This window comes from Notothenia rossii (genome assembly GCF_949606895.1).
Source record: "Notothenia rossii genome assembly, chromosome: 5".
Classification (NCBI taxonomy): domain Eukaryota; kingdom Metazoa; phylum Chordata; class Actinopteri; order Perciformes; family Nototheniidae; genus Notothenia; species Notothenia rossii.
Window position 1 is genome coordinate 91,010,330 of NC_136903.1, and position 27,730 is coordinate 91,038,059.

A 27,730-nucleotide genomic window follows, 5' to 3' on the forward strand; every position below is an offset into this window, starting at 1 on the left:
CATGTCATTTCCTGTTTTGGTTACTGGAGGACATTACCATAGATTAACACGCATTAACAATAATCCGTGTCCGTGTGTAAATGTGCAATTTGCACATGTAAAACACCTTCTACAAATGCATTACGAAGATTTGCAAACTCACAAAAAATGTGCCAGTGTAAAAAATGATCTGCAAATCTATGAATACTATAATACAATTTACAAATAAACAAAAAGCATTTGTGGATATGTTTCCAATGTTTGAGAATTGAGACCCACAAATAAACACTGGTTTAACAAATGGCTGATGGAAAGTTGTAAATTACTATACTAGGAATATGTTAAGGATACTTTACGACAAACTATGATGTGACATGTTTCACGTGTATTGATATATTAAGTAACTTTTTTATGAAATATAATGTAGACGACTTTTCCTCTTCATTCATATAATTTAAATTGCAATAAACTCATATTTAAAAAAAAAAGACCAACTTGTTATATCTATTGAGACACAATATTATGACTATTGTATATTTAATGATATGCTAAATTACTATTTTATGAGATATAATAGTTAGCCATGCTATACTGACTTTTTTTTATTGATGCCGTCTCTCAATTAGTCATTTAACAAATCTTTGTCTTACATTTCCAAAAGCTTAAATCTTTACACACTGATGGCGCAAGGATGAATTTCGGGTTATTTATTTTAACTATATAACTTATAAACACTAAATTACTTCAATGGCAATGTTTTTAGTGATGTAACGTATTTTACCGAACTAAATAAAATTCAATATAAATTAGATTCATTATATTTTTCCGTAGAGTCGTTAGTGAGACAGGTGTTGCATCAGAACAAAGCAGTACAATAAAAAACATAAACATCACATCCAGTTCTATAATACAGGCACAAGGTTTATTTACATATCCTTCATTTGTAATACAGTTGTAACAAAAAAAGTAGAAGTGGTTTTCTTAAATGTGCATCAGGCATTACAAACAGCATTTTTTGGCAGATAATACGGTCAGCATGTTGACCTCATAACATGTTCAGTAGCATTAGTTTGCACAAAGTGTGAGAGCAAAGACAACTCAAGACAAACTGAGAATATTAAAAAGGCACATATTGCATCTGAACACTTTAAATATTCACCTCAGTAATTCACACAATGAGGAATGGAGAGAAACATCAATGGAATATAACTGTCTTCTTTCACAATAAAACTCCAGGGCACTGCGGTGTAAAGACATGATGTACAGTTAAATAACCCGTAGAAAAGTAAACGTATATTTGCTACATTCATAAGGACATCAGTCAAACAACTAATTCAGAATGACAAAACAATTATGAATTGAAAAAGAGTTCAAGTTAAAAAAACAGATAAACTTTAAACATTTGCTCAAATCAACCAGACACCAGCTTGTGATTGACATTCCCTGAGTAGCACACACATAAAGATGATTCAAGAAAAGTAAAAACTGAATCTGTTTAGACACGACCCGTGTAACAGGCTGGTCATTAAACTTCACTTCAACATTTCTGACAGATTCAATCTCTGTTTTATCATAGAAAGTGATGCATGTCTTTTTAAAAACACGTCACCAAACAGTACCTGAGTTTCATGAAAATATATTAGACAAAAAGGCGGAAACCTTCACGTCTCTCTAAAATAATCAAACTCTAACAAGACAAAATAATACTCAAATATTTACAAGACACATTTTTTAACAGGGAAAATGTAAGAGATAATTACGAGGAGATGTTAAACTGAAACAATAACAGAGTTTAAAGTAAATCTACTTCCCCTAAATGTAAGTGCTTGGGGAAACTCCATACTAACCCACAGAGAAGACTCTTAACTTTATTCATGTTTACAACAATCTCAGATCTGATCAAGTGCTTCTTCTCATCTAAAGTTACTCAAGGCTGAGATTGATGTCAAACCATCGACACGAGTATTCATTCAAACTGATTGAGTTCCAGTCAGCTCATTCAGACCGGTAATTCAAACATTTCATTTGTAATTAGAATAGCTGCAGCCACTGACTCCCCCACAATAGAGGAATGGAAGGATATAGTTAATGAAGTATACATAATGGAAAAAATTACCTTTTCACTTCGCCTACAAATGGACAGATTTATTAAGCTGTGGTCAGTATGGGTCTCCTATGTACAACAGTCACGGCCAGATTTCGTGGACTTAAGTAATTGCTAGATTTGTCTTTTTGTGATGGTGTTATTTACCTTTGTTAGTTTTATTTATTTAGGCTATTTTGATTCTTGAGATCTCACTGTTCTGTATATATGTATAATATGTTATTGCTGCTGTATCGAGAAACCCAGATGCTGATGTCCCAACATACCATGTACATCTATGTTACATCCCTTTGTTCTTTGTTCTTTTTACTTTAATAAAAAAAAGAAAATGGAAAAAAAAAAAAAGAATAGCTGCAGCCTGATGGATATAACAAATATTTTTGTTTTTAAAAAACAGCACCTGTTCAATCTTTGCTGATTTGCCAGATGACAAGCTGGTCCTTCAGATGTGAACTCATTCTGTAAAATCTATTAAGTTTGATCGATTAAAAACCCTTCCTCTTTACCTTCATGTTATTTTTAAGGAAACGCTTTTCATTGAAATCTTTCTTGTTTTTAACCATTTTTCAAAACACATATTACATTTTTTAAAAATAGATTCCCTTTAAGATTATCCCTTAAATTCCGGGGTAACACTTTATTTTGATAGTCCATAGTTAACACTCTATAAGTCATCAGTTGACATTTAGTAGCATGTCAACAGTGCATCAGTTGACATTCAACAGCACCGTTCAACATGTTTGTGATCAGTTGTGCAAAACATTTCGCTTTATTCCCAAATCTGTTGCATATAGTGGATGAATTTATGTGTTCTGTTGATAGGTTATAGACTTTCTACTGTTCTCAACTGTTTTTCACTGTAATTGGATAGTCCTAACACATGCCTACAAACGCTTAGTGGAGAACCTACTAAAAGTATACTAATAGTCAACTCTAGATTAGTTGACGATCAACAGATAGTCAACTAAACTCTAAATTCCGGTGCTGTCAAAATAGCTTTAACTCATTTTAACTTAATTATCTTCTTTTTAATATCTTGTTTCAGGATATTTTACAGTTTTGTGTTTGAATGTGATCAAACTGAAGTGTATTCGTTCCTCTGGGAACATCCGTCTAGAACGAGCTTCAAGTATTTAGTCGTTTCTTAACTTCAGCAGCATGTTTCAGACCCATGAGTGAACTGAACGCATCAGGAAGGCAGCACCATATGCTAAATTAGTGAATAAGCTCACATGCTATTTCCTTCCATTCATTTGCTCGACTATGTTGGAAGTGAAACTGTGTCATTTAATAAGTACCCTGCACTTAAGTGTAATAGCTGCAGGCTTCATAATAGTGTGATTACTTCTTGTGTCGGTAATGCTCTCAAACACTTGATGGCTAAACTACATTTCATAGCTTTGATCACTCGGGGCTCACTCAGGATACAAAACCAAGCTGTGTGGAGAAGAGGTTTCGGTTTTTCATCTTTGGGGCAGTTTTACAGCAGGAGCCACAGATGTGGAGTACCTGTTGTTTAACAGAAACCTCATTCTAGCTGGCCCTTCAGAGAGGCTGAAGGTCTGCACCAGGTGAGGACCTGAATGTCCTCTCACTCAGGAAACTCAGGTTGTTCACACACCTTTTCATCAGATGTAACGCTATCACTCGACTGGCCTCAGTGGCTCCTCTGAAGGAACTCTAACATGGCCGTTTCCCAGGTTGATCTCCTCTCTTCCCTGCAGAGCAGAACCTGCAGCAGAGAGAATAAAAACATAGATTACATAAAGTCAATGCAGAAATATTATTTATAGCGAAACCAAACATGTCCATGTTGGCAGTGTGTGTTAGTTACTGACTGAATGTGTGATTGACAGATGAACCCTGAGGACCATCAGACTCTCATCAGCAGTCTGACTGATACTTTTATTTATACTATATTCACTTCTCATTCAGCTAGTTCTCTATTTTCACTGCTGTAGATTAATCACAGTCAGTCGTATGGTATCATCGTTTATATGATGTTTGTGGGGTCAATAAATCAACCTGATGTAAACACTAACTCAATGAAGCACATCTGAGAAGAGACAGAGACAACACTCTGTTGTCTGCAAATTAAAAATAAATACAAATTATTTTTTGAACTCACCTTGGAGTATCTTGATGCACTTCCCAAATACAAGCAAAGCCAGAACTCCACCAAGAATGACAGCTCCCAAGACCACTAAAGCCATGCCAACAATAACCATGGTCCCTATACTGTAGGAGTTCTCCATCTTCTTTTCTTTCTCTGAAAGACATAGTTAAACATGTAAATGTAACTTTATATCACAATTAAAGGCATCTTAAAGTCTTTGAAAGTGAAATTACACATGAAGATTTAAATCACTTCATATCCAAACTCATCTCACCACTGATGAACACATAGGTCTGAGCAGAGACCCGATGCTTGATGTCCTCCTGAGAGACCACACAGAGGTAGTGGTCTGTCCTGGTCACATTAACGCTGAGAGAGATGAAGACGTGGTCTTCCTCTGGGACTCGTTCCTCCTCAGCTTCCAGTCTGTTTCCATCTCTGCTCTGCCACTCTGCTTTAGTGTTTAGAGAAGCACCAGGAACCTCACACTGCAGAAGAGACCAGTCTGAGGTGGCATTGAGAGTAGTGATGGACGGCTTTGGAGCTGCAGCTGCAGGTTGAACATAAACACGTATTAGGGAAAGAGAAACTATAAGAATAGAAACTTCAAAAGACGGTCCCTAATAGTCCAGTTGCCAGACTAGTGAAGTATGATGATAGAAATGTACAGTAGGGTCTCCAGCACATAGAAACTGCAGGATGCTAACCTGCATGTGTTGGGCAATTTGAGCTAATAGCATAAGTTGCGTTAATTAGCATTAAAACCATTAAGCCCCTGTCACACTGTCCCGAAATTGACACCCGATGGACACACGATAAAGGAAATGTTCAAATTCGGTTCTGATCGTAACAACATCGGGACATTCGTGAGGGCATCTTCAGCCATCGTATGACCGCCGGTGGAGTTTCTCAGGCTCCGGCAGCAACTTCGTAAGTCACTCGTGAGGGCATCTTGTTATCATCAGTGCCATCGGGCATTCGCCCTCAATCTGATCGGGGCGAATGCCCGATGGCACCGATGATAACAAGATGCCCTTACGATGGTCTTACGAAGGGCAAAGTTGACACACGAATTCAACACGAAAATGAACCTTCAAGTAACAGGGAACATCAAGTAGCAACGGGAAATCTGATTATTTTCATGCTGTAACATCAAGAAAAAGTTACAAAGGAAAGATTAAGGATGTTCTTTTTTTTAACCTTTTGAGTGTCCTACCTTAAAGACAGATCAGGAGAAATCAGCGGCCGGCCTTAATTGATGATGTCACTGATTTCTACAGTGTGTGCTACAACTCTCACACATGTGATTAACATTAACTATTTGGGAGCAGCCCTAATTAACATTCAAAGATTTAGACACAAATACACTGTCCTTTAGACTTTGTAGAGATCAGTGACACAATCCAAATCAGGACTCACCTCACCTGTCTTTAAGGATGGATCACTGGAGCTACATGCTATGCCCTCTCTCTACTAGCTCTGCAGTGAGGACAATGACTACGGTCCACATGAAGGTACTGAGTCTAAATATCTGAATGATACTGAGGTCTGAAGAGCTGCAGCACACACTGCTCAGTGACATCATGGCTCACCTGGGTTTTCTCCTGATCGGTCGTTAAAGACGAGTTCTGAAAGACAAATTCATTTTTCAGTTTGGGTTTAATAAAGTATGTCTTCTTTAAATAGCATTAATCATCTTAGCCTTGGACTGGAAGATGCCCGGACATGCAGCCAAACAATGCTGGAGTGCAAACGTGATTTGATGGATGACACTGAAATAAAAACTACATTCACAAAACACCTTCTAGCACTGAGAACAAGCACAACACAGCTAGTGACACCTAAACAGTATTACCTGAGTCCTTTTAGAGAAAGTAGAAAGAATCAGAGACTGATGTCTTACTGACTATAGACAGTGTTTCCCCTACCATTGTCTTGGAGGGGCGCTGCGCCCCCCCTGAAATTCAAGGTGTTTAAAAAAGATTTTTTTTTAATATAATTGTATTTATATATATATAGCACCAAATTGCAACTATCTACTGTCACTTTTCACATTGACCATGTGCTCTTTTATTAAATAAACTAAACGCTTTCTTTTTAAGTTGCACCGAACATCATAAGTCGAAAAGACTCTGAATATTGGATTTTATTTACCGATCCTGGAAAATCTCACTACACAGGGCCAAATGCATCGCTGAATCCCTTGATGGTTAGAGTCTTTTAGTGGGATTTGGGGACGTAAAAAAAACATATCGAACAGCTTGTGTCTTTGCAAAACTTGGCATAGAAAAGAAACCGAATTCAAATGAATGGTGAATTACAATCACAACAAATGTCAACGATGCTGTGTTACCATCACAAGAGCATACGTTCAAACAGGAGAATCGAATGCTAAATGATAACTGCAGCTGCTCGTATGATGACAGGTGTAGTGCCGACCATGCACAATAGAGTGTTCAAAGGCCACTTGGTCTCTGAGGCGAATTCTAGTATTGACTCGCGTACATTTAATTATTCTACGGAGCCCCCCTGATGACATTGGTGAGAAAAATATTAATACATGGCCACGTATTAATAATGTGTTCCCACGCATTAGTAATTCGTAGGAGCACAATAACTAAATCCAGATAGTCTATAGAAACTGATGACTGAGTGACAACACTACAGATGTAGCACCTAATTTCAGACAGTTTGAAACGTGAGGGCCGTGGCCGGCACGGGGTCTGCCCTCGCTCAAAGGAAAACCTCCAGCGTGACTTGAGACCGCCCCCTTGATAAATCCATTTAATTAAAATGAAGCCAGCTGCAATGGATCATGGACTCTGATATAGTACGGTAGATTTTTGTCTGGTAGGCTACTACTGTATGGCGGATCTTTTTTAAGATCCATATGTCACACAATATTTTTCTCACCAATGTCACGGGGGGCTCCGCACTATTCTGCTTTCTATAAATAATAACAAAAAATAAAACTAGAGCAGTCCATAAGCAAAACAAAACATTACAAAAACGGTATAATTATAATTCATAGTTATTCAGTTAATTTCAGTTAACTTAAAAGAATATCCAATTGGCTGACCAAACCATAAATAATTACCATAAGATAATGTGCCTAAATGGTAGGGTAGGGGATTCTATCTCTGCGGATTCAGAATCGAATCAGAAATTCTAATAATCGATTCACATTTTTTTTTTAAAACCACATTCTTCAGTCTTGCCGCAACGCTGTTTTCCATTTGTTCTACGGCATGGGCTCCCCCTAACATGGCAATTAGACTTTATGCAGCATCCAGGGAATCACACCAGGAAATCCTCTTCCCTCTGTCCGCTCTTCATGCCTCACAGGAAGGACTCCTGAGCTATTTTGAATCGCGAATCGAAACCCCATCCATCCATCTTCTCCCGCTTATCCGTGGTCGGGTCTCGAAGGTATCAGTTCCAGCAGAGAGCCCCAAACTTTCTTTCCCTGGCCACATCAACCAGCTCTGACTGGGGGATCCCAAGGCGCTCCCAGGCCAGTGAAGAGATATAATCCCTCCACCTGGTCCTAGGTCTACCCCTTGGTCTCTTCCCAGCTGGACGTGCCTAGTGCTGCGTACCGGTACGCCGAACCGGTACTGGACTTGTAAAAAGTTTCGGTTCAAGTCCGGTTAAAACCGGAACGTCGGGAACCGGTACTTACGTATATTCTCCTTTTTGTTCTAAACCATCTAAACCCTTCCATAGATCGAGAAATTTGCGCTGAGAAAAGACGAAAAACATTGTTTTGGCTTCTGATATGGCGGCCATTACTGAACTCACGAAGTCTCGCAAAATATCGCAACTGCTCGCGAGATCTGTGTGACGTCAAGGGAAGCTGGCTTAGACATAGTGGACACTGACAGCGTGGGATGCTGGTTGCCATATTTGGTAGTGTTGCTAAGCTAACTCCTTTGTATGTATGGTGATATAGTGTCTGCCGAAAGAGCAACACTTCACCCAGACAATGTCAATATGCTGTTGTTCTTGAACAAGAACACATAGACTTGTACTCTTGCATATTGAGTCTTGTATGTACATCACTATGTATGTAGTTGTGTTGTGTAGTTAGTAACACATGTAGAGTTCTAGAAAAGACATGGTGTAGACACAAGTTGGAAGGGGGCACAATAAACCTGACGAGTTTGAATTTGAGTTGATTATGAGTTTATTTTCAATTGATAATTAGCTCACAATAAGTTCACTTTAGTTACTCACACAACTTGACACAAGTCCGGACTTATAAGTCCGGACCTGAACCTCTGGACTTGAGTCCGGACCTGAACCTGAATGTGAGTCCAGGTACACAGCACTAGACGTGCCTGGAACACCTCCCTAGGGAGGCGCCCAAGTGGCATCCTAACTAGGTGCCCAAACCACCTCAACTGGCTCCTTTCAACGAGAAGGAGGAGCGGTTCAACTCCGAGTCCCTCCCGGATGACTGAACTTCTCACCTTATCCCTAAGGGCCAGCCACCCTGCGGAGAAAACCCATCTCGGCCGCTTGTATCGAAATCCCCAGAAATCTAATCTAATCGTGAGATTTCCTGAATCGTGCACCCCTACTTAATGGCTCTTACAACAAGTGTTCTTCAATATTCATTTGGACATGTAGTACTCAAGGTGTTGCTGAAAGTACTCACCAACAATGAGCTCAATGAAGAATTCTTGACTAGGCTGTAGACGTGGAAAAACGCAGATGTAACTTCCACTGTCGATCACCTTCGTCTCTCTGATGACGATGGAGGCGTTTCCGTGTTTCAGTTCATTTTGGAAATGTGAGACTCGTCCTTTGAACTGCTCACTCTGACCTACTTTAATACCATCATATTGAACAGCAGAATCGTACATGAAGACTTCGTGCTGAGTTCCTCCTCCCTGACCGACCTTCTTCCAGTCAAACAGTTTATCTTGGAGGTTTTCTCTGGTGCTGGGGGAGCAGGGTAAAATAACATCTGTCCCTTCTGTGGCGATCACTTCGATGACAGCTGGAAGATAGAAACATGTGTTACTCAGTGTTCACCCGCAGAGGGGACACGGACACACACACACACACACACACACACACACACACACACACACACACACACACACACACACACACACACACACACACACACACACACACACACACACACACACACACACACACACACACACACACACACACACACACACACACACACACACACACACACACACACACACACACACACACACACACACACACACACACACACACACACACACACACACACACACACACACACACACACACACACACACACACACACACACACACACACACACACACACACACACACACACACACACCCAGAGGTTCAGGTCCGGACTTGTGTCAAGTTGTGTGAGTAACTAAAGTGAACTTATTGTGAGCTAATTATCAATTGAAAATAAACTCATAATCAACTCAAACTCGTCAGGTTTATTGTGCCCCCTTCCAACTTGTGTCTACACCATGTCTTTTCTAGAACTCTACATGTGTTACTAACTACACAACACAACTACATACATAGTGATGTACATACAAGACTCAATATGCAAGAGTACAAGTCTATGTGTTCTTGTTCAAGAACAACAGCATATTGACATTGTCTGGGTGAAGTGTTGCTCTTTCGGCAGACACTATATCACCATACATACAAAGGAGTTAGCTTAGCTACACTACCATATATGGCAACCAGTATCCCACGCTGTTAGTCTCCACTATGTCTAAGCCAGCTTCCCTTGACGTCACACAGATCTCGCGAGCAGTTGCGATATTTTGCGAGACTTCGTGAGTTCAGTAATGGCCGCCATATCAGAAGCCAAAACAATGTTTTTCGTCTTTTCTCAGCGCACATTTCTCGATCTATGGAAGGTTTTAGATGGTTTAGAACACAAAGGAGAATATACGTAAGTACCGGTTCCGGACGTTCCGGTTTTAACCGGACTTGAACCGAAACTTTTTACAAGTCCAGTACCGGTTCGGCGTACCGGTACGCAGCACTATTTGTGATGTTTCCTTGTTGTGTTAAAGTAAATAGAAATGTTTCGCAAAATAACTACCAATATTGTCTAAAATATTATATTAAAATAAATTTATCGATAACCATTAATACATACTGATTGTATCATGCCGTATTACGTCCCTCCACTAACCACAGGAGTGTTCAACAGCAGAGTCGCCATCTTTACCATGCAGGGAGAGAGAGAAACTAATAACTTGCAGTACCCTCTTTAAACAGGAACCTGTATATAAAGTCACGACAACATCAACACAACTCCTCTATACAATAAAACCAAGCCTGACATTTTTCATTAAATCACTTTAACAGCACTTTTTTACTTCAGTGATGACAACAAGAAGTTACGGGACACTTTGATAGCTCTTTAAAAGTAGCTCTAGTAACGATAACACACATTATAATGAATATGCACACATGTATAAGATCATATTAATGTATAAGAGAGACGTCAACACTTCGCTGTAACTATTGTGCTTTAAACAATGAAGCTTTTCAAGTCTGCATCTTGAATCTTTAGCTAGGGGCTAAGCTAGTTAGCTACCTAAAGTTAGCTTCAATTGAATGAATCTGAACTAATGTATAAGATCATATTAATGTATAAGAGAGACGTCAACACTTCGCTGTAACTATTGTGCTTTAAACAATGAAGCTTTTCAAGTCTGCATCTTGAATCTTTAGTTAGGGGCTAAGCTAGTTAGCTAACGTTAGCTCCACCTGACTGAAACCAATGCATTCCGTTGCTAACGTTAGCATTAGCTTTAGCATAACAAAGCAGTTGCGAGCAGCTTCTTACCGTGTTCCTGTCCCAGTGTAACTCCACATGTCAGCAGGAAGAGAAACTGAAGACTAACAACAAACATGTTTTCCCTCTGGAACAACACCAGTTTAAAGAGAGTACACATAGCTCTCTGTGAATAACTATATTTGAAGTTAAATGTGCAGGAGTGAACTCAGTGTCGTCGTTAGGTTATTTCCTGTTTCTTCTGACTGAGACTGAACGGGAGTCGTTTCCTTCTTCTTCTTCTTCTTCTCTTTTTTAATGGCGGGTCGCAAACAGCTTTTGGTTGCATACCGCCACCTACTGTACACGAGTGTGTATCATCATGTCAGTCCTCTAATAAACCAGCATATCAAAAAGAAAACCATAAAATAAAATAAAATAAAATAAATAAAACAAAACAAAAAACAAATCATCCATGGTCTACTGTTAAATTCTTTTCCCTATCCCAGTTTCCCTCAAAAAGGTGAACAGTGCTTTTCTGATAGCTCTTACTCCTTCTCCTTCTGTTCCCAGAATACCCGCTACATTCCACTCCCTCTCTGCCTCTAAAACTGTATCCCTTAATTTCCCTCTTTCAACTCTATAGGTGACACAATGTAATAAAATATGTTCCACATTTTCCCTAACTCCACAGTTCCCACACTTGTCACTGTCACTTTTCCCCATGACATACAGCGTACCATTTAATGCAGTGTGATTTAGTCTGAGCCTAGCTATCATTACTTCCTCCCTTCTGTTTCTTTCTTTATAAATATTAATTGTAATTGTCTTTTGCACTTGATGGTATTCTTTGCCTTTCTGGTCTTTCTCCCACCTTTTCTGCCAGATCTCCATCCCTTTCTTCTTAATAACTGCTTTTCCTTCTCCTTTTCCAAGTTGAACTGGTAATGTGATTTCCTTTTGTAGTGCACTTTTTGCTAATCTATCAGCACACTCGTTCCCTTTCACCCCCTCATGCGCAGGCACCCAGCAGAACTGCAGATCTATGCCGCTTCTGTGAAGTCTTAACAGGCTGTGATTGATTTCTATGAGTATGTCTTCTCTGGCAGTTGTTGTTGACTGTATGCTTTGTAAACTGGATAATGAATCTGTGCATATCACCACCCTGTCTGGTCTGACCTCTTCCACCCACTGTAATCCTATTACTACTGCCAGCATTTCTGCTGTATACACTGAAAGTTGGTCTGACGCTCTTTTTGATCTTGACACTTTAAATTCTGGGATATATATACCAATTCCGACACACTCTTCTTTGTTTTTAGAACCATCTTTATATATTTTGAGGTAATTGTGATAATTATTCCTGAGGTACAAACTTGTTTTGAGTCCTACTTCATTTATTTGCCACTCTCTTTTCTTTTCTACAATACTCACATCTATATTTACTATTGGAAAGAGCCATGGGGGTACACTACTGAATGGATTTGATGGTGAAAACTCTAACTCATGCATGCCGTATGTCCTTATTTTTTCTTTATTTGTCCATCCAAACCCACGCCCCTGAAACTTAGAATATTCCCAGCACTCCTGTAGTATTTTGTTTGTGATATTTCCTTCCCCACTTCCTTTTAACCTGACCCAATAAGCAAGAGCAATTTTCTCTCTTCTTAGCTCCAATGGAGTCTCTCCTGCTTCAACTAATATTGCATTAGTAGGGGTTGACTTAATTGCACCTATACACAACCGTAACGCTTTATATTGTAACCTATCAATTTTTAGTAATGACGTTTGTGCTGCTGCTGCATATATTAAACACCCATAATCCAGTGTTGTCCTCATAATTGCCCGATAGATGTCGATTAATGCCTGTTTGTCTGCCCCCCAGTCACATCCAGCCACTGCTCTTAATAGGTTCAACACTTTTTTGGATTTTGTTTCCAAATGTTTAATATGAGTTTTCCATGTACATTTACTATCTAACCATAGCACCAGATATTTAAATTCATTGACCTCACTCATCGGCTTTCCATATAATGTAAGCTTCTCAGTCTCCATCTTGCGTTTATTCGTAAATTTCATAAAGCAAGATTTGCTTGCTGACAGCTTGAAACCCCAGTTGTATGACCACGTCTCCACTTTCTTTATAGCTTTCCCTATTTTTTCAAACACATATGGAACATTTCTTCCCCGTATCCAAATGGCCCCGTCATCTGCATATAGTGCAGATTTTATGCATCCATCCAAATTACTAAAAATGTCATTTATCATAACATTAAATAATATCGGGCTGATTGAACTCCCTTGAGGAATACCATTTTCTATACTGCACTCTTTTGAAACCTCTGCCCCTACTTTAACTCTGAATGTTCTGTCTGATCAAAAAGCCATGATCCAGTTATACATTCTCCCTCCAACACCCATTCTACTCAATTTGATGAGCAACCCATCCCTCCACATAGAATCATAAGCCTTTTCAATATCAAAATATACTATTGCCATAACCTCTTTCATTTTCACTGTCTTTTCCACCTCATTGCTTACTCTAATCAAAGCATCTATTGTGGATCTTCCTTTACGAAAACCACTCTGAAAATGACTTATTAACCCTCTCTGTTCTAAGACGTGTGATAGTCTATGCACTATCATCTTCTCCATCCATTTACATAAGTGTGATGTTAATGCTATGGGTCTGTAATTATTGGGATTAGCAGGATCCTTCCCTGGCTTATTAAATGGCAATATAACTGCCGTTTTCCAACTCATTGGTAAGACTCCGTTTCTCCAGATTTGATTAAATAGTCTCAGGACTAATTTGAATGTTTCCTCTGGTAGCTGCCGGAACATGGCATAGCATAGCTGGTCTTGTCCTGGTGCTGAGTATCCTGTACCTTGCAAAGCTATTTTAAGTTCTGCTATTGAGAAGTCTACATCAAGAGCTGAATTATCATCCCGTCTCTTTTCCCTCACATTTTCATTTTCTCTTAATACACACTCTTTTTGCTGTCTATGTTTGTCATCAAGGTGTTCCCCACTATGCACCGCAGCAAATGCCCTACCTAAACATTCTGCCTTCTCTTCATTTGACACTGCCACTTTCTCCCCATCAATCAAAGCGGGAATTTTAACCGACTTCCTTTTCCCATTCATCCGTTTAAACATCGACCATACATCCCCTAACTTCACTCCTCTTCCAATGGTGGAACAATACTCTCTCCATGACGTCTTTTTTGTGTATTTTACTGTTTTACGGGCTACTGCCCTTTTCCTTTGATAATCTGAAATATTGTCTTGTGACAAGTTTTTCTTTAAAGACCTAAATGCCTTGTTTCGTTCTTTAATGGCTCTGCTACATTCCTCATTCCACCACGGAACCACTTTCTTCCTGCCCTCTGTTGTTCTTTTAGGTATAGTTTTATTTACTGCTTCTTTAATGTGCATTGTGACTTGATTTGAGCACTCCTCTATACTTCCTTCTAATGTTAACAATTGCGCTGACTCCTTACAGTAAAGCCTAAATGTTTCCCAGTCAGCTTTACCAAAGCACCACCTGGTAAATACACTCCCTTCCTGTCTACATACCTTTGTATTGATGATTGTGAAAACTGGGTAATGATCACTTCCTATGGTAGAATCACTTTTAACATACCATTCACATGATTTAACTAACCTATCCGTCACCAGTGTGAGGTCCAAACATGATTGTGTCCCCCTATTCACGTCTATTCTTGTTTTTTGTCCATCATTAAGGCAAAACAGTGATCTTTCCTCTAGCATTTCTTCTACGACATCCCCATTACTGTCTGTTTGACTGCTTCCCCAAAGGCTGTTGTGAGCATTAAAGTCACCACACCATACTTCCCTTCTATGAGCCGTCCCTGCTATTGTCTGTAAGGTTTCAATGTCCAGATTTTTACACGGGTTATAGAAATTGATAAGCTTTATGTTCCCTTCTTTCCTTGGGCTGCATATTTCTATTATGACACATTCCTTGTCGTCAGGGGATGGGACTACCCTATAGGCCAGCCCATCCTTTATGAAAGTAACACACCCTCCACCATTTTGATTGCTAACTCTATCATATCTGATAGAGCTGAACCCTGGAATCATAAAGTCTAGATGAGGTTTTAACCAAGACTCTTGCACACAAATTACATCTGGCAATGTTTGTAACTCATAGACATATTTTTTAAACTCCTGTCCATTAGCTATGAGGCTTCTAGCATTCCACTGGAGTATGTGAATTACCATTAACAACGTGCTAACCCTCATCCTGGTTGTCCGTTTCTCCCACATCTTTTGTTGCTAGTAATTCATGTATCTGGTCTGCTTTTATATCTCTAATGTTAAGGAAATGTTGTGGAACTGCCAGTCAGCTGTCCCTAAGGCTGACTTCATCTCTGGCTACGCTTCCCTGCAGTCTCTGGATTTCCTTGCTCTCACGGAGACCTGGATCACTCCATCCAACACATCCACCCCAGCAGCTCTCTCCACAGCATATTCCTTCTCCCATACACCCAGACCCTCTGGCAGAGGAGGTGGCACTGGTCTCCTGCTCTCTCCCAAATGGAGCTTTTCCCTCTTCAAGCTACCTAATTTCACTCCTTCCACCTTTGAATTCCATGCCGTCACAGTAACCCATCCTATACAATTAACCATTGTTGTTCTCTACCGTCCACCAGGCGCCTTGGGGGACTTCTTGGAGGAGTTAGATAATCTCCTCTCACACATCCCTGAAACTGGCCCTCCCGCTGTACTTCTCGGAGATTTCAACCTCCAGACAGGGAAGATATCTGAACTAACATCTCTGTTAACCACCTTTGCTTTCTCACTGTCTCCATCCCCACCAACTCATAACGCTGTCTCCTTCCCCACCAACTCATAAAGCTGGCAATGTCCTTGATCTCATATTCTCAAGGAACTGCTCTACTTCTAACCTCTCTGTAAACCCGCTCCACACATCCGATCACTTCTTCATTTCATTCTCTCTACCCCTTTCCAAACATAACAACCTAATCTCTTCTAACTCTGCTCCTGTCCGCCGTAACCTCCGTTCCCTCTCCCCCTCTACCTTTGCCTCATCGGTGCTCTCAGCCCTCCCTTCCTCTGACTCGTTCCAACTCCTGCCTCCAAACACTGCTGCAAAAACTCTCCTCTCGACTCTCTTATCCTCTGGACTTTCTCTGTCCTCTCACATCGCGGCCGGCTCGTCAGTCCCCTCCTGCTCCCTGGCTAAATGACGCACTGCGTGCTAATAGAACCATCCTTCGGGCAGCAGAGCGGAAATGGTGGAAATCCAAACACCATGACGACCTCCTAACCTATCAGGCTCTCCTCTCCTCTTTCTCTGCTTCCATCTCTCAGGCAAAAAGCACTTTCTTTCAAGATAAGATCCAATCTTCCTATTCCAATCCCAAAAAACTATTTTCTATCTTCTCCACCCTCTTGGACCCCCCCAAAGCACCTCCCCCCTCCTCCCTTCTGTCAAGCGACTTTGTTAACCACTTTGAAAAAAAGGTTGATGATATTCGCTCTTCTTTTTCTGACTCACCTTTACTCACCGCTGGGTCACCAGACCCTCCCTTCACCCACACACTGACCTCCTTCTCCCCTCTCTCTCCAAGTGAGGGTCTTACCCTCATTACCTCTGCCCGTCCTACCACCTGTTCTCTGGACCCTATCCCCTCAAACCTCCTTCAGACTATCGCTCCTGATATTCTACCATTTCTCACCCATTTCATCAACACTTCTCTAACTTCTGGTCACTTTCCAAACAGTCTCAAGGAGGCAAGAGTAAACCCTCTCTCAACCCGTCTGATGTTATTAACTACAGGCCCGTCTCTCTCCTCCCGTTCCTGTCTAAAACACTTGAACGCGCTGTCTTTAAACAACTCTCCTGTTATCTCCATCAGAACAACCTTCTGGATCTGCACCAGTCTGGTTTCAAGGCAGGTCACTCAACAGAAACTGCTCTCCTTGCTGTCTCTGACGAACTGCACACTGCTAAAGCAGCCTCCCTCTCCTCTGTCATCATCCTTCTGGACCTGTCTGCTGCATTCGACACGGTGAACCATCGGATCCTCCTTCGCACTGTCCAAGAACTTGGAGTTTCAGGCACTGCACTTTCCCTCCTCACCTCATACCTCAACGACCGCACCTACAGGGTTACTTGGAGAGGGTCCGAGTCCGACCCTTGTCAATTAACTACAGGGGTCCCTCAGGGCTCGGTTCTTGGTCCCCTCCTCTTCTCCCTGTACACAAACTCGCTCGGATCAGTCATTAGCCCGCATGGTTTTTCATACCACTGCTACGCTGACGACACCCAACTAATTCTGTCCTTTCCCCGCTCAGAGACCCAGGTCGTCGCACGCATCTCTGCTTGCCTAGCAGACATCTCTCGGTGGATGTCTGCTCATCACCTCAAGCTCAACCTTGACAAGACTGAACTGCTCTTCCTTCCGGGAAAAGATTGTCCCACTCTTGACCTAACAATCAACATCGGCACCTCTGTTGTTTCCCCGACTCAGACTGCAAGGAATCTGGGTGTGGTCCTAGATAACAAACTGTCCTTCACTGCAAACATCGCTGCTACAACCCGCTGCTGCAGATACACTCTTTACAACATCAGGAGGATACGTCCCCAGCTGACCCAGACATCAGCGCAGATTCTGGTCCAGGCTCTCGTCATCTCACGCCTAGACTACTGCAACTCCCTCCTGGCTGGTCTACCTGCATGTGCCATCCGACCTCTGCAGCTCATCCAGAATGCAGCGGCTCGTCTGGTCTTCAACCTTCCTAAATGTTCCCACACCACACCGCTCCTCCGCTCCCTTCACTGGCTTCCAGTAACTGCTAGAATCCACTTCAACACACTGGTACTTGCGTACCATGCTGTGAATGGATCTGGCCCTTCCTACATCCAGGACATGGTTAAACCGTACACCCCAGCACGTGCACTCCGCTCTGCATCAGCCAAACAGCTCGCTGCCCCCGCACTGCGAGGGGGACCCAAGTTCCCATCAGCAGAAACACGTGGGTTTGCTATCCTGGCTCCAAAATGGTGGAATGAGCTCCCCATTGTAATCAGGACAGCAGATAGCTTACACATCTTCTTCAGACTGAAAACTCATCTCTTTGGACTCCACTTCCAGAGATAGAATTACTAACAAAGCACTTATATACTAATAAAGGGCTGGCTTATCTAAAGCCAGTTGAGTAGCACTTGAAATGTTTGGCTCTATGAAACCTGATGGACTTATATGATTCTGTTTTCTTCAAGGTTGTATCTTCCTGGTCGAATGCACTTATTGTAAGTCGCTTTGGATAAAAGCGTCAGCTAAATGCAATGTAATGTAATGTAATGTAATTTCTCCGCTGCCTGCACGATGGTTTTGATTCTGTCACTTTTCTTCTTCATCTGTGCTGCAACATTAATGGTATGGCAGATGAATGTCATAAAGTTGACTTTCTTTACCACGAGAATGCTATCATCTTCTTTAATTTCCACAGGTACTTGGCTTTGATTTGTAACCTGCCTTTCTGAAATGTTGCTATCACTCTGTACTAAGTTTCTTTGAACCCTTCCACTAGAAGCCTGATTGTTTGCTTCCGTTTCCCTAACCTTCTTTAGAGCTTCTGCATATGAGACTTTACTGAGTACTTTGACCCTCTGAGCTTCTCTGGCTTCTCTCTGCACTACACATCCACCAAACGCCACACTGTGCTCTCCTCCACAATTACAGCATTTCATCTTTGCCTCTTTTTCACATTTCCCATACTCATGTTGGCCTCCACATCTCGCACACCTTAGTTTTCCTTTACACTGCATTGCTGTGTGTCCCATTCTTTGGCATGCATAGCATCTTAGTGGTTTTGGGATGAATTCCCTCACACTGTAGTTCATGTATCCTATTTGCACAGATTTCGGTATATTTTCCTCAAACTGAATAACTACTGAAAGTGTTTCCTTCAATGTGCCATCTCTTTTGCTCATAAGTCTGTTTGCCTCAATAACTTTTCCTCCTTTAATCTCCTTTTTAACATCATCCATAGACATATTAAGTGGAACTCCAGATATGACTCCTCTCAACATTGCCATTGCTCCTGGGATATGAGCCTTTATTTTTTCCCCACTGAGTGTCGTCATTTTAAGTATTTTTCCCTGCTGTTGCTTGCTGGTTGCTTGTATCAAAACTCGTTTGTTGTTCATAAACTTGGCAAATTTGATTTTACCCATTTCTTTCTCAATTGATTTTGTCAGTTGAATCGGGTGGTAATGCCCACCATCCCGGTTGAATTCTATTATAACTTTCCACTCCTGCTCTAGTTCTGTATTCGAAATTGCTTGTTTTCCATTTTGACTGCCTTTTGGTTTTTTGTTTAAGCCTGCTCCACTCGACCAATCCGACCAACTTTGTGTTCTTGGTCTGCTAACTTTTTCCCTCAAAGCCCTTTTCTTCCTCACAGCTTTGGTTTCCTCCCATTCCATATCAGCTCTTTGGGTCCCATCTGAGCTGGTTGACATGATGATACAGTCAATGTACAGTTTATGCTAACCAGTCCAATGCTACCGTTTCTGTATGTTTCGATGATTTCCGACTCTCTCTGAACTTTCTGCAGCGTGTCTCCAACTTCACTTTCTTCTTCCGGCTTCCTCCGTCCGTTTCTCCCTCCCTCCGTCAACAGCTCCTCGTGGCAGCAGACTCTCCAGTCGTGAGCTGCCACTTCCGTGTTCGCCACGCAACCAGGAATGTGACCAATCTTCTACTACTACTTCTACTTCTTCGGAATAAATGGCTGATCTCTTCTTCGTCTCTCTTCACAAAGCCGTTTTCAAATCCGCCTCGTTCATCTCTCATTCAGATCAATCGTCGGCGTCTATCGTTATTCCAACCCAGTTTAGATGTAACCGCGCCCACTTCCGCATTACGCAAGGATCGACGTAGCTCTACAGTGAGAGGGAGGGCATGATCGGATTTTGTCCCACATGGCTCTAAACAGCTCAATAGGCACACACTGTAGTCACTAATTAGAAGAACACAGACTAAAACAGCAATGTACAGACGAATCAGATGAAACATGATCTTAAAATATATTTTATTTTCTTGTAATAATTATTTGTAATACTTTCTGCTGACACTAGGTGGGGCTGTGCCCTACCTGCCCCTAATGACCAGTCGCCACTGCTCATATCCCTCTATTTCACTTCCTGTTTCAAAAGTGCTGAATCTGGATTTTTGACATACTGTATATGACTTTTTCTGGCATGACAGTGTTTATAAAATGTTTCAACATACTGTTCTTAGACTTCTCTATGTATCCATGACCGTTTGACGTATTTACCAAAAAAGTCTGTGAAATTGTTCATGTTTTTACTAGTTTTCTTTGAATAGTTTTGCCAACATACTTATTTGAGGTTGCTATATAAATTATATGACGTGCTTTACCACGATTTGTATCACAAGTCCATCTCTTCCCAAGAAAGGCTCAGAAACACTATGAACATTTTTATTCAACCAAAAAAACACTAACGTTTCCCTTTTTTTAAACAAAAGTACAAAACAAGCTGTGACCTGAGCTTCCACGGGGCAGAAACATTGGGTTTAGGAAAACAAAACAGCTTTAAGTCAATAATGCCAACAAACGTTCAGACAACATGAGTTTAAAATAACTTAAACATACAGATATACAAACATACAAAAGAGCTGCTTTGGGGAAAGTCTGATGCTGCTGTTTAAAAAGGAATGATGTCAAGGACACACACACACACACACACACACACACACACACACACACACACACACACACACACACACAGAAAACGTAACATCAATGTGAGAAGATCAGAATCTCTAAAAGTGCAAGTGTGACTTCATTGTTCTTTAGCTTTGTTGCTCATATGCAGAACATTAATTATAATTAATTTAGGGAACTTTAATTAACTAGACTTAATGGAAAATATATAACATTCAATTCCATTTGTTTAAAGTCCAGTAAGACGGGAGTTTCATCTGATCAATAAAGGAAAATTAAATCATGAAAATAGTTACCACACACACACACACACACACACACACACACACACACACACACACACACACACACACACACACACACACACACACACACACACACACACACACACACACACACACACACACGTATGAGAGAGGTTCCAGGTTGAATTGAGGCGAATATTAGTAATGTTCAGAGGTTGTTGTGTGTGTCACACACACACACACACACACACACACACACACACACACACACACACACACACACACACACACACACACACACACACACACACACACACACACACACACACACACACACACACACACACACACACACACACACACACACACACACACACACACACACACACACACACTGCACCAGGGGGAGTGTATACAGCAGCATCAGAGACAGTGGTACCTTTTTTGGCATAGAAAATTGCACTTTTACACACAAAAAATAGCGTTACATGTGGAAAAACATTTGGTTCCTTCCTAATGAAACTACAGCACTTTGAGTAAACACAAAGAGATGTATAACTGCGTATATAAAGAAAACGTCAGGAAAAAACACTGACAGGAGTTCATTTGCAAAAACAGATTGATTGATTTTCACTTCAGTACAAATTATTTAAATAAGAAAATTGAGACGAACCAAGCACTTCTGTGACTGGCATTGAAAAACAATGATATCTGTTTCTGCAAATTCTCCCTGTAACAATCAACAATTCAATATTTATAAAAATATTTTAACAGCAATGAGGACATTATTACATTATAATATAGACAGTAGCAGCTTCAGCCTTAAATCTAAAAGCAGGTTAGTTGGCACGGTTATAAAACACGCAGGTAAGATTGTTAATTAGCTTAAAACTCATCTCAGATCTGAAAGCTGTCTCTTCTCTCTCTCAGCTGTCCATTGCACATTCAGTCTCTGCTACATTCACAGCAATCTCAGATCTGAGATTTTTTTAATGCTTCAAACTCCATTTAATGGGAGAAAGTAATATGATTGACTTTATAAGCTCCAGTCGGCCTGTACCACCAAGCCAGTTCAACACACCCTGGATTTCTTTATCTTATCGAAACCCAATCCCTCTAAGCTGTCTGATATCAACTCGGTTCATCGGGCCCTTTTTGGATGTAAACACTAGCTGCCATTTGAATGGCAGTAAATACAGATTCAATCACATGAAGAAACCCGCGCCTGTTTTTATCTACAAGAAGCCCAATTTCGATGGCCAGACAGGCAAGCTATTAAACCAAGATATTGGAGATCGATGATCGGCTCAGTTTGTAAAATGTAACTCAGTGTTGTATCTCATGGTTAAGAGTAATACTACTACGGCGGTACTTCAACTTCCGTATCAGTCCGTGACGTCACCCGGCCCAGAAGGACTTCTTCCCATTGACTAACATGGGGAAAGAGACGTCTGTAAATCAGAGGATGCTCTTTTTTAAACTACCCGGTGTGAACTATTGTATATCCCTTAATACAATCATTCGGGCCTTAAAGTTGTAAAATGCACTAAAAGCTATTCATTCTACTGAGCCGAGAGAGGATGCTTTCCTTGAACCTCATGAATCCCTTATTCTCAGAACTTTTTAAACACCATTCCTTTTAATATTATTCCCCTCTAAAAAAGGTCATGGAAATGCCTGTCCTGTCAAAATAGTGTGAGGAGAGGACAAAGGTCTAACTGGCATCTTATTTATCTTATTTGAACCGTCAGGAAGGTTTATGAAGGTCTGTACCAAGGTGATCAGCCAAACTATCCTCACACACAAACTCAGATTGTTTACACACACACCTTTTCATCAGATGTAACTAGGGTTGCACGATATTGGTTTTTTGAAACCGATACAGATAACTTCCTGCTTCTCAAGACCGATAACCGATAATAATATAATATAATATATATATATATATATTAAATGTACCTGTAGTTTTTTCCTAGTTTTAGCCCTGGGGTCGTCTCTGGCAAACTTCTTGCCTTTTTCAAAAGCCTCGTCGATAGGTAAAAGCTCTGGTGCCTTTGCAGCTGGCTTTGGATTCGCCGCTAGTTTAGCAGGCAGGCGTCTTTGTACGCTTTCAACACACCATCGTAGCGATGGCAATGTTTCAGGTGACTAATCAGGTTGGAAGTTTTATAGCTCGTTGCGTTTTTCCCTCCTCGTGGAACTTCTGCATTGCATTTGTTAATACAAATAGCAAGCGAACTATCGAACTCTGAAACTTTGAAATAGTCCCATACTACCGATGACATGTTTGTTTCCTGTCCTGGCTTCACGGCCGCACACCATTTACGTCACAGCCAGGCCTGAGTTAGGGAGCGCTGGATTTGTGAAAAACTCCCCTCTTCCTAAACCACTAATACTTCTATCGGGATGACGTCATAATTCCTAATATCGTACTGATAATTATCGGGCCGATAATTATCGTGCACCACCAGATGTAACGCTCTAATCGACTGAATTCAGTGGCTCCTCTAAAGGAACTCTAACATGGCCGTTTGTCCCGTTAGACAAACCGTTTCCCATGTTGATCTCCTCTCTTCCCTGCAGAGCAGAACCTGCAGCAGAGAGAATAAAAACATAGATTACATAAAGTCAATGCAGAAATATTATTTATAGCCAAACCAAAGATGTCCATGTTGGCAGTGTGTGTTAGTTACTGACTGAATGTGTGATTGACAGATGAACCCTGAGGACCATCAGACTCTCATCAGCAGTCTGACTGATACTTTTATTTATACTATATTCACTTCTCATTCAGCTAGTTCTCTATTTTCACTGCTGTAGATTAATCACAGTCAGTCGTATGGTATCATCGTTTATATATTGATGTTTGTGGGGTCAATAAATCAACCTGATGTAAACACTAACTCAATGAAGCACACCTGAGAAGAGACAGAGACAACACTCTGGACACATCTGCTTTGTTGGTGTCTGCAAATTAAAAATAAATACAAATAATGTTTTGGACTCACCCTTATTGTGGAGTTTGATGCACTTCTCACATACAAGCAAAACCAGAACTCCACCAAGAATTACAGCTCCCAAAACCACTAAAGCGAGGCCAACCATAAGCATGGCCACCGTGCTGTAGCATTCCTTAGACTCCATCTTCTTTTGTTTCTCTGAAAGACACCACAAAAAAGTCAAATATATAAATGTACCTATCCATCACAATTAAAGACTTTTAAAATATTTTTAGATCCAACCTCATCTCACCACTGATGAACACAAAGGTCTGAGCAGAGACCCGATGCTTGATGTCCTCCTGAGAGACCACACAGAGGTAGTGGTCTGTCCTGGTCACATTAGCGTAGAGAGAGATGAAGACGTGGTCTTTCTCTGGGACTCGTTCCTCCTCAGCTTCCAGTCTGTTTCCATCTCTGCTCTGCCACTCTGCTTTAGTGTTTAGAGAAGCACCAGGAACCTCACACTGCAGATAAGACCAGTCTGAGGTGGCATTGAGAGTAGTGACGGACGGCTTTGGAGCTGCAGCTGCAGGTTGAACATAAACACGTATTAGGGAAAGAGAAACTATAAGAATAGAAACTTCAAAAGACGGTCCCTAATAGTCCAGTTGCCAGACGTGTGAAGTTTGATGATAGAAATGTACAGTAGGGTCTCCAGCACATAGAAACTGCAGGATGCTAACCTGCATGTGTTGGGCAATTTGAGCTAATAGCATAAGTTGCGTTAATTAGCATTAAAACCATTAAGCCCCTGTCACACTGTCCCAAAATTGACACCCGATGGACACACGATAAAGGAAATGTTCAAATTCGGCTCTGATCGTAGCAACATCGGGACATTCGTGAGGGCATCTTCAGCCATCGTATGACCGCCGGTGGAGTTTCTCAGGATCCGGCAGCAACTTCGTGAGCGGCAACTTTGTAAGGCACTCGTGACGGCATCTTGTTATCATCGGTGCCATCGGGCATTCGCCCTCACTCTGATCGGGGCGAATGCCCGATGGCACCGATGATAACAAAATGCCCTCACGATGGTCTTACGAAGGGCAAAATTGACACACGAATTCAACAAGAAAATGAACCTTCAAGGTCCTTCGGCAATTTTTTGGCATGCCAAAGATTTTGCCACCGCTCAAGAAGTTGCTGCCGGAGCCTGAGAAACTCCACCGGCGGTCATACGATGGCTTAAGATGCCCTCACGAATGTCCCGATGTTGTTACGATCAGAGCCGAATTTGAACATTTCCTTTATCGTGTGTCCATCTGTTTGTTTTATTGCACAACAAAATCATGTAAACATATTATGTAAATAACCCAATTTGTGTTCTGTGAAACTGAAAAGGATATAATATATTATTTTGAAGGCGAGTTGACAGGAAGTTGTTGTTGCTATGGAAACAACATTACAGAGAAAACTTAATATCTTCTATATATAAAGACGGAGAAAGTAAAGAACAAAGTCTGAAAATATCAGTACAGTATCATAGTACTTTAACATAATCGTTTTTCGTTGCAGTTGTATGTCTTAAATGTGATGTAAATGTTGCCTTCGTGTGTGGTTTAATTTCTTAAACTATAGTCCACATAAGCTATAATGGTAACTTATGCTAATTAACGCAACTTGTTCTAATTGTGCAGCAAAGTGCCCAACATACTATACACCTCTAACATAAACACAGGCACAGAGACTCACTTGGGTGCAAAGAAACTAAATAACAAACAGTAACAGGGAACATCAAGTACCAACGGGAAATCTGATTATTTTCATGCTGTAACATCAAGAAAAAGTTACAAAGGAAAGATTAAGGATGTTCTTTTTTTTAACCTTTTGAGTGTCCTACCTTAAAGACAGATCAGGAGAAATCAGCGGCCGGCCTTAATTGATGATGTCACTGATTTCTACAGTGTGTGCTACAACTCTCACACATGTGATTAACATTAACTATTTGGGAGCAGACCTAATTAACATTCAAAGATTTAGACACAAATACACTGTCCTTTAGACTTTGTAGAGATCAGTGACACAATCCAAATCAGGACTCACCTCACCTGTCTTTAAGGATCACTGGAGCTACATGCTGTGCCCTCTCTACTAGCTCTGCAGTGAGGACAATGAATACGGTCCAACTGAAGGTACTGCGTCTAAATATCTGAATGATACTGAGGTCTGAAGAGCTGCAGCACACACTGCTCAGTGACATCATGGCTCACCTGGGTTTTCTCCTGATCGGTCGTTAAAGACGAGTTCTGAAAGACAAATTCATTTTTAAGTTTGGGTTTAATAAAGTATGTCTTCTTTAAATAGCATTAATCATCTTAGCCTTGGACTGGAAGATGCCTGGACATGCAGCCAAACAATAATGGAGTGCAAACGTGATTTGATGGATGACACTGAAATAAAAACTACATTCACAAAACACCTTCTAGCACTGAGAACAAGCACAACACAGCTAGTGACACCTAAACAGTATTACCTGAGTCCTTTTAGAGAAAGTGGAAAGAATCAGAGACTGATGTCTTACTGACTATAGATCCATATATGGGAAGGCAAGAGAAGAAAGAAGAAGGGAAAAAGTAGTTAGGCAAATGTGTATATACCAAAAGCATTGCAGGTTGAAAGGTCTCAGAAGTCCTGGTTTACTTTCAAAGAACACGAATTACGACGGCATTTCAACCCCAAACACGGAGCTAAGAATGCTAACTAGCTTTCAAACACGAAACAAATGTCCAAAAAAAAGGCGTCCCGCTCGCCTTCACAACAGAGTGACGCGAGTGGACACTTTTTTTATGCCAAGAACTTGGTCGTATTAGTTGGGGTTGATTAAAACCAATACAAGTGTTGGCTTTCAGAACCTGAAACTGTTCTTCCATATTCAGACCATAAGTAAAATGTTTAAGCTTGTGAAAAGAAATCTCACTATACCGAAGTCTAGTATTGACTTGCGTACATTTAAGAAATCCAAATACCTCGCTTGTTCTATTCAAGTGTTTTATCAGAAAGTTCCATGGATCAGCTGGCGGCCCACTGCCGACTTGCAACATTTGCACGGCATTTAAATAGAATAAACAAACATATCCAACAGCCGTACGCCAGGGTTTCCGCTAGCCGATAATTACCGGGTCTTAGCTGGTAACCTTTATTTAAAAAACGGTACATTCAAAACCTGGCGGTCAAAATGTCCGGTAATAATTAGGGATACCCCGATCAATCGACAGCCGATAATTATCGGCCGATATTCACCCTTAATAGTTTGACCGGTGCTCTCTATAAAGGTTCGTCAGGAGAGCCGATCAGACGACGCAAAATACATGAGACTTTTCTCTGTGTGCGGCAAAACAAGCTCGCCAAAAAGGCTTCATCGCTAATGCTAGCTCCATAAGCAAAACAAAACATTACAAAAACTGTATAATTATAATTCATAGTTATTCAGTTAGTTTGAGTTAACTTAAAGTGGACCTATCATGCTATATTTGATTAATATATTGTAGGGCCATAAAGGTATATTTATAAGTTTTCAGATCATGCATTTGAGCCATGCCTCTTTCGCTCTATTTTGCTCTCCTCCACCCTGTCTTTGCATGCGCTGCAGCTGACCCCGCCCCCCCCTGCATAGGAGGGGGTGAGGCACGAGCGTCATGTTAGCATGCTGTTACCATGCCACGGCAACCTCTCATTCCCCTGATAGGTGGAGAGTTGCCCATATAGGCGGAGCTCCTTGTTCCTGACGTCAGAGCGTGTTCAAATCTGTGTCAGATCCGTTGCAGCCC

General features: G+C 41.1%; 1 protein-coding gene across 4 annotated transcripts; it reads right to left on the bottom strand.

Annotated features, from left to right (window-relative positions):
- Positions 1–874: 874 nt before the first annotated feature.
- On the bottom strand, positions 875–27,724 carry LOC307041066 (CD276 antigen homolog). 4 transcript variants are annotated; one of them, XM_079684404.1, is made up of 6 exons: positions 11,039–11,205; positions 8,860–9,204; positions 5,792–5,827; positions 4,474–4,749; positions 4,212–4,352; positions 875–3,815 (listed from the first exon to the last, which is right to left on the bottom strand). In XM_079684404.1, the coding sequence occupies exons 1-6, from the start codon at positions 11,145–11,147 to the stop codon at positions 3,727–3,729; spliced, it is 996 nt and encodes a 331-aa protein (XP_079540530.1). In that variant the 5' UTR covers positions 11,148–11,205; the 3' UTR covers positions 875–3,726. The 4 variants fall into 4 exon arrangements, 2 of the variants coding, with proteins under 2 accessions (XP_079540530.1, XP_079540531.1); XM_079684405.1 differs by lacking the exon at positions 5,792–5,827; XR_013808673.1 differs by lacking the exons at positions 875–3,815; positions 4,212–4,352; positions 4,474–4,749; ... (1 more) ...; positions 8,860–9,204; positions 11,039–11,205 and adding exons at positions 20,457–23,552; positions 23,970–24,119; positions 24,214–24,489; positions 26,174–27,724.
- Between the last annotated feature and the right edge of the window lie 6 nt (positions 27,725–27,730).

Coding starts and splice junctions, on each gene's coding strand:
- LOC307041066 (XM_079684404.1), bottom strand. CDS start 11,147: ATGTGTACTCTCTTTAAACTGGTGTTGTTCCAGAGGGAAAACATGTTT. Junction 4,750..5,791: donor CCGATCAGGAGAAAACCCAG/GTGAGCCATGAT, acceptor TTCAACCTGCAG/CTGCAGCTCCAAAGCCGTCC. Junction 3,816..4,211: donor GTGCATCAAGATACTCCAAG/GTGAGTTCAAAA, acceptor TCTCTGCTGCAG/GTTCTGCTCTGCAGGGAAGA.